The 7,640-nt window shown below is 45.0% G+C and overlaps 2 protein-coding genes across 7 annotated transcripts in view; one reads left to right on the top strand and one right to left on the bottom strand.

Annotated features, from left to right (window-relative positions):
• zbtb10 (zinc finger and BTB domain containing 10) overlaps positions 1-119 on the bottom strand; it is a 25,053-nt gene extending 24,934 nt beyond the window's left edge. The window contains exon 1 of one of the 2 annotated variants that reach the window (XM_086136157.1): positions 1-119. The gene's annotated coding sequence lies outside the window, so the exon portion shown is untranslated. The other variant, XM_086136156.1, reaches the window with a different exon arrangement.
• tpd52 (tumor protein D52) lies at positions 96-7,327 on the top strand. 5 transcript variants are annotated; one of them, XM_086136165.1, is made up of 7 exons: positions 96-246; positions 3,140-3,267; positions 3,367-3,515; positions 3,619-3,720; positions 5,652-5,693; positions 6,629-6,677; positions 6,753-7,327. In XM_086136165.1, exons 1-7 carry the CDS (start codon positions 228-230, stop codon positions 6,861-6,863), a joined length of 600 nt encoding a protein of 199 aa, XP_085992291.1. In that variant the 5' UTR covers positions 96-227; the 3' UTR covers positions 6,864-7,327. The 5 variants fall into 5 exon arrangements, with proteins under 5 accessions (XP_085992291.1, XP_085992286.1, XP_085992287.1 ...); XM_086136160.1 differs by lacking the exon at positions 96-246 and adding an exon at positions 1,657-2,642; XM_086136161.1 differs by lacking the exon at positions 96-246 and adding an exon at positions 1,657-2,642 and having other exon boundaries at positions 6,629-6,662.
• Positions 7,328-7,640: the final 313 nt, after the last annotated feature.

Consider the following 7,640-nt stretch of genomic DNA (forward strand, 5'->3'; position numbering starts at 1 on the left):
CTCTGTTTACACTTGTACGCGGTGACGTCAGGCAGCATGCTCCGCCTCCCACGCCGTGAATGGCAGCCACTCAGCGACCAGAAGGCAGAAACCAGGAAAAGAAGAAGGAGGAGGAGAAGAACAAGGGGAAGAAGAGCAGAATCAATTTGTACGCTTAAAAAGCGTGTCGCGACTGAACCGAACTGCTACTTTCCTGCCTCGGACCGAATCCACGCTTAGACCCGTTCATGGATGACAACGAGAAAGGTAAATCATTGCTTCTGAACGTCTCGCTCGAAGCTTTGGCTTGCTGTCGCTTTTTAAAACAAAGAAGAAAAAGACGGAAACCTAAACTCTAGGCAAGCAAACTATCTCGGTTTTGCGCCCCAACCTTCACGTCTTAATGTGGACCAAAGAAAATGTTCACTTGTGGGTTCGTCATGCCCAGAAAACGGAAGTGAACGTGTCCGCGCAACTCATTTGACGTGGCGAATAAATTCAATTCAATAAATAAAATGAAATAAAAACAAAGAACGGTCCGATGATGGTTTTAAACGCCGCTTGTCCGCGTTAGAGATCCATTTTGAGATGTGCGTTTAATGTTTGAGTGGCCAAACAGGCTCGAGTGCGCATGTCAGTAACGAAAAGCAGGAAGTGAAGTGAGCACAAGCATGCCAAATACATTTTATCTTCTAGTACACTCGGACGCTCCGTTTTTGGAATTAGTCGACTCTGTGTTGAGTGTTTTCGGACACTTTGTTTTTCTGCTTTCAGAACGCTGCATGCACTACAAATTGATTATTTTGTATTCTGGTACTCAATGTTTACTATCTGGCGTCTCGGTAAACTGCACGTTTGTTGTTTTGTATTTTAGGACACTGCATGGGTGTCTCGTGTTTAAGTACACTGTTCATTGAGTAGCTGGTATGTGCAGTATCTTGTGTTTTAGTACACTGCATTTTGAGTGTTTGTGTACTTTCTTTCATATTTGGTGATCTCGTAACACCGTATATTATGTCGCGTGTGTGCTTTAGTACTCCACGTGTGTCTTAGTACACAACGTGGAGTATTTTGTGAGCACCCTGTGATGTGAAACTGTTTTGTGTGCCATAACTGTACTTTAAAAAACAAATGAGACGTCAGACGAAGAGCGATTTTAAAAAAGCGCAAAACGTACAAATACTCAGAGTAACAACACGGATTTTTTCCCCTTATATTTTAAGAATTGACCTTCTGGGGTCAAACACCACTTCCAAAATAAGATCTAAAATGTTTGTTTTTATGCAGCTAGATGATGCTGCAACCTCCGCTCTAACCTGGTAAGCGGAGATTTTGACGAATTATCTTATTTGTAGGTAAGGCTTAACCTAACGCAACATTATCGGGGCCCATCGTCTACATTGCTCCTTTTTATAGGCGCTTTGTCGTCCTGGCAACAACCCCCGCCCCCCTCTCCAGTCTGAGCTGGAAACGACTCCGGCCGGCGTTGTTTTCCCTCTCTGTGCATCCTCTGGATGCGATTGATCTGGAGCAGCATGAGGAGTGCTGCTTGTAATTTGATTTCCAACCGAGACGCCAGCGCGCTTTCAGAAAGCAGCAGCGCTTGAGTCGACATCATATTACACCAATTTATGATGGTTCTCTCTTTTTGGCTTACGTGTAACCGACCTTGACCCCCCCCCCCCCCCACTCCCCTGCAGCCACTTCTCATGGGGCATCAGTGTAGCACAGTGAGGCAGCACCCCCCCCCCCCCCCACCCCATCCTCTCTTTGTCCCGTGATTTTGCTTTTCAGGCCCATCATGTGACACGCTGTGTGGCAAATATTACGCTAATTGGTTTGATGCTGCAACCCATCAGGCCGCTCAAACGGACGCTTGTTCCTGTTTGGTCGAAGTCGACGTAACCCAACAATGTCCGCTTTCAACGAGACATAGTTGAACAAAACCGGAGTTTTTTTGTTGTTGTTGTTCTGAAATAAAACTTGTTCAGCCTTTTGACGTTACCTGACGCACATTTTATAAACATTCGCTGCCATACTAACGTTAATCACTGTAGGGGGAAAAAAAAAACAGTAAATCTGACCCCCCCCCACCCCTTCGAAAATGAATGCATGATAAAACGCAACTGCACAGACAAAATAATGTGCAAAAAAAAAACAACAAAAAAACAATGGAAACCTAACAGCCTTTGACGTCATATTATGAGAGGCATTTTACACACACACACACACACACATTCATGTTCGTTATAAGCACAGAATATTCCCGCCGCCACCCCTCGTGCGTCCATTCTAACTGACATGAATAAAAGAGATGGACGGATGGGCCCCGGCCCGGATTAACGCCGGCCGGGCTGTAATCTGGGACAGGGTAGATTACGCTCTTCACTTGGCTCACGTGACGCCTCGACGGGACATCCAGGATGGAGGGTGGGAAGAAGGGTCACGCGATAACGCAGCCGCCGCCGCGGAGACCGCCGAGCGCAAAAGGGACGCCGTTCTTGATGCCGAATAGCTCCGCGGGCGCTCAGACAAGGCGATGGAGGCCGCGGAGGAGTACCGCTCCCCCTTCGACTTTGAGCAAGGCGTCAACGCCAGCTACCTTTACCTGGCGCCCGCTTTCAGCGACACGCCGCCCGGCTCGCCGGCGCTCCCCGGCAGAGGTAAACGGCGCAATGCGACGACGACAATGGCGTGAATGATTAACCATTGCCGTCAACTAGCGCTAGATCATTTCCGACCGATTCACGCCAGTTGTGGTCCAATTACGATCGATCGATCGAGTCACTCCGACGACGTCGATAAATTCACTGCACTTCCATTTCGATTCACTCCGATTATGATGCGACGCCATCGGATTCCAACGACAATGCCGCTCCTTCAGGGCGTCCTTCCGAAAACCACTTCCTCCGACTGATGTGATCAAATACCATTTGACGCGGATGCGTGCGATTGACAGCAATGCTCTTTTGTATTATTGATGTCCCGCCGCTCCCGTAGCCGTCAAAGCGCTCGTGCTCGCGTGTGTACTTAAACTCACCCTCAGACGATCATGTTGGTACCGTGAATGCCGCTGCGCTCCCCCGACGCTGGTCGCAAGCCCCTCCACCATCTTTTCCATCCGAAGCGTGTTGCAAACGTGCTTGCGTCGACCCCGCAGTCTCGCGGCAGCGCGCGGATCCGCCGGCCGAGGTGGGAGAGGACGCGGCCGTCGGCGTGGGACCCCCATCGCCGACGCCCGCCATGACGGAGGAGGAACGCCAGGAGCTGCAAGCGGAGTTGTTGAGGGTTAGCAGGCGTTGAGTGCCGCCGTTGATGCTACATTGCAGGAGTTTACCGGGGGGGGGGGGCACTGGGAATTGACCAAGTTGAACTGCGTGCGTGCAGGTGGAGGATGAGGTCCAGACCCTGTCTCAGGTTCTGGCGGTGAAGGAGAGACAGCTGGCCGACATCAAGAGGAAGTTGGGGGTGACGCCCTTCAACGAGCTCAAGCAGAACTTCAGCAAAACCTGGCAGGAGGTCACCACCTCGTCAGCGTACGTCCTGCCCCCCCCCCCCATCCTCTTTACCTACGTGTCTGTCTGTGTACACGGCCGACGCTTGAAAAATCAAAACCGGACCAGCTTTTGCTCTATTCAGGTACAAAAGGACATCAGAGACGCTGTCGCACGCAGGCTTGAAAGCCACGGCGGCTTTCTCCACCATGAGCTCGGCCCTCAGCCGCAAGCTGGAAGACGTCAGGTGAGCTAACGGACAAACGCCGCGTCGGTCACTCCCTCCTGGCGGCCGACGGGGTTGATTTCCACTCGTTTTGTTTTTTTAACCAAGATGGAATTTCGACCGCGTGTTGCTTCCCATCTCTGCTCTTGTGATTGATGATCACTTAGCATGCTCCTCCCATGGTAGGGGACATTTCGCACATGCTACCGTCTTGGCCCGAATATAAGACGGTGTTTTTTGCATTGAAATACGACTGAAAAAGTGCGGGTCGTCTTATATTCGGGGTCTAGACATTATACCCATTCACGACGCTAGATGGCGCCAGACATCAATGAAGCGAATGCTGAACTTGACTCCCCAGGCCAAAGCGAATCGCTGTCACGAAGAATAAAAATAAAAATAGCGGTAGCACGAAGAAGAAAAATAAAAATAAATAGCAGTGAGAAGAAAATAATAGAAGAGAAAACAGAAAATGGAGAAACGTAGCGACAAAAGTGGGTCGAAGATCGGCCAGCTTAACCGGCAGTTGAGAAGTTATGATGTCATTTACATTTCAAAAACCAGAAGCCATTCATTTTCGAATGTGATTGCACTTTAGTTTACATATTTAAATGTTCAGATATTAAGATTTGAATGAGGAAAAACAACATGCTTTTTCCCTCAAATATATTGTTATCATCATTTGTTTCAGATGTACGGTCATTATTTTCTGTATAAAAATTAATTTGGTGTTCAAAAAGTTCAAACTTGAGTCTTGAAAAAGAGGGGGTCATCTTATATTCGGGCCAATACGGTAATAACTCAACTAGTATCTCAGGGTGTCTTGTTAGCACTACAAAGAGAGGTCGTTCATTTTTTTTAAATAATAATAATAATAATGATAAATAGAAATATTAAGGCAGGACAGAACAAAAACATGGATGAACACTAAGGCAATCTCATCTTTCAAACCAACCAAAAAGCTAAATGAACTAACTAACTCACCAGACCAGATAAACTGCTGAAACTGAGCTTGCGATTATCTCGACAGATTTTTTTTTTCAACCACGCCAGAAATGAATTCAACTGGCTCGACTGATCAAGTGATTCGTTGCCAAAGACTCAATGACCGATTTACTAGACGAGCCGATCAACCAATTAAAAAAAAAAAAACGGACTCACTCGACCACCTCGACGGCAGGCTGCTGAGTGACCAAGTCTCACCGAGTGACCAGATGATTCTGTGCGTCGCTTTGGCGCTGCTGTTTTGGTTGGTAGCAGAGTTAACTGTTTAACCTCCATCTGTGAATGAGGGCGTCTTATTTGATCCTTACAGAGACGACATTTTTTGTTTTCTTGATGTTAAAAGGGGCGGCGGGGGGAGGGGGGGGCGTCCATTGCTAGGAGGTGTTTATTCGTCTTCAGCCGATGGCAAGTCATCGATGCATCTTCATTACTGGCATGGCCTCTATGAGTCGTTATTTATTTATATACAGTATATATTTTAAAACCAAACCGCCACGACTCTCGCTAATTGTTTCCGGCTTAATCCCACAGTAAGAACCTGCCAACGACAAGACTCGGGTACTACCCCCTCCCTCCCCAAGCGAGCTAATCCAACTTCTCCGCTGTCATCCTTCTTCCGTGGATTAGCAAAGCGCAAACAAGATTAGCGGGCTCCTCAAAGCTGATGATTACTCTGAAATGCAACCACATGCAAGTTGCTGACTGGGGGGCCCGGAGGGGGGTCTTCGATAAGGGGCAGCGGGTGTTTTTGTGATGACACGTGCAAGGGGGGTAATTGGAATGCCCCCCGCAAAAATACACAAGGATCAACACGCTCACTCACAATCAGTCTTAATAGGATGTAGTCGTGTCTGTGCGTGGAGTAAAAGTGTGCCGACTGGCGTTGTGAAATGACCACTAATACCCCCCCCCCCACCCCCACCCTTCTTTTTAACGCTGCCGACTAGCAAGCGCTCTTTGCAGCACTCGGCTAGTATGCCTGTCATGAGGTAAGAAGGACACCATCGTGTGTCCGCCGCACATTTGATTTTGATTTGGTCAGCTAAGTTCCGTCGAAGTGCACATTTGGTTTCGTCATGCATGCACGCTACCTTTTTAAAAGCTTTCCATTTCCATTTTACCAGGAAAATAAATCATATATGCAATCTAATGGGAAATTGTACAAAAAATGTCCCAAAAGTTGTTGTTTTTTTTCCCTTGGAGAAATTGTATGATTCATACTGCCTGATGGTGACATTCTAACAGGTTCAGCATCAATCTTTTTTGTCCAAAAAGATATATTTTTTAGAAAATCGTAGTTTCAAATAATTGTTGTATATTGTAAAAACATTTACCTGTTCCGTTTTTTAAAAGTCAAATTGAGCTTGGTTTTACAAAAATAAATCTCAACATAGGCACTTTAGTTGAAAATCGTACAAAGAAAAATGTAATTGCTGGGGGAAATTTTATTTCCACTGCCAAAAATTATACACTGACATACATATCTGCTAATATTTGAAGTATCAACATTTTTTTTATTTTTAAAGATTGGTTTTGGAGGTTTTCTGCAATAACAGCGACACACACACACACACACAAAAGAAAGAAAATGCTAAAATTGTCTTATTTATTTCATTATTTTAATTTTTAAATAGACTAATTGTAAATTTGTTGGCGTTGCATTTCACTTTCAGTTCGACTTCTTTCACCCAAATATATGCCAATTGCTGTAACAATATGAATAGAAAAGCAGCACAAAACATTATTTCTTGAATATTCTAAAATGTTCCGTTTTTGTTGTTGTTCCGATTCATTTGTATGTACAGTAGTTTTCTTTTCCACCAAAAATGTCACTTTCCCTACTAGTTCCCAACTATTTTTTTTTAAAGCAAAACTCCACAAAATTCAAGATGCAATCCCTGATTGGCTTTTTTTTTCTTCCCAGGAACACTCCCTCATTCAAGTCATTTGAGGAGAAGGTGGGAACATGGAAGGTATTATCATTAAAAAACAAACTCTAGCGTTAACGATGTGTGAGATCTTTATCAAAATTCTACTTCCCGTTTCAGAACAAGACGAGCCCGTCGGAGATCGATGCCAGCGAGCAAATGAACGTTCCCGACGACGCAGAGGCTCAGCACCAGGACACGCCCACCAACCTAGACACACCCTTGCACTGACCTTGTGACCCCCCCAACCCTTGACCTTTGAACCTCCCACATTGTCACCCCTCTACAAGTCTTTAAAGGTGACAGCAACATGCCTTCATTAAAACCGCGAAACCTCTTGACATCGCTTTTTGCCGCCACACGCTCAGTCGGTTTAACAGCGCACGCACACACATTTTAGTTTTCTCATTTTCGGGGCCAAATCAGCTTTATTTATCCAAGTTTAAAACATTCACGCATGCATGCATGCACGCACACACGGTATGTGGAGTGAAGCTAAAGTGAACATTGGAACACTCTTGGTTAAGGTTGCTTTGTTACTAACCAGACACTGTAAAAATATAAACTTCTTGTTTAACAGTGACACTGCCTGACTTTCAAAATAAAATACTTTTTCCTCAGTGCGCTTAAAGATATTTTAATACAAGTCTCTCATGGATTTTGTTGAAAAGAAATAAAAATATTAAACTGCTCAACCGTTGTCATTTTTTTTTTCAATGAACCTCAAACCAGAAAAACCCCCCGATCAAGATGTACTTTTACTATAGAATTTATAAATTCATTCACGGAAATGAACTATTTTAAGTACTCATAATTTAAAAATGGTTTCTATCGATATTGCAAACAAAATACAAATACAGTACTGTTCCATCATCAGAATAGAATCATTTATGTGAAGGAGTATGTTGGAACAGTTAATATTGTATTGTCAATGTTTTATGTGATGTGTTCTGTTGTTTTATTTCACGTTGAATTTACTGTAAAGCGCTTTGTTACAGTCGCAGCTGT

Source organism: Hippocampus guttulatus, chromosome 18 (assembly GCF_054856545.1).
Source record: "Hippocampus guttulatus isolate MCC_2025c chromosome 18, RoL_Hgut_1.0, whole genome shotgun sequence".
NCBI lineage: Eukaryota > Metazoa > Chordata > Actinopteri > Syngnathiformes > Syngnathidae > Hippocampus > Hippocampus guttulatus.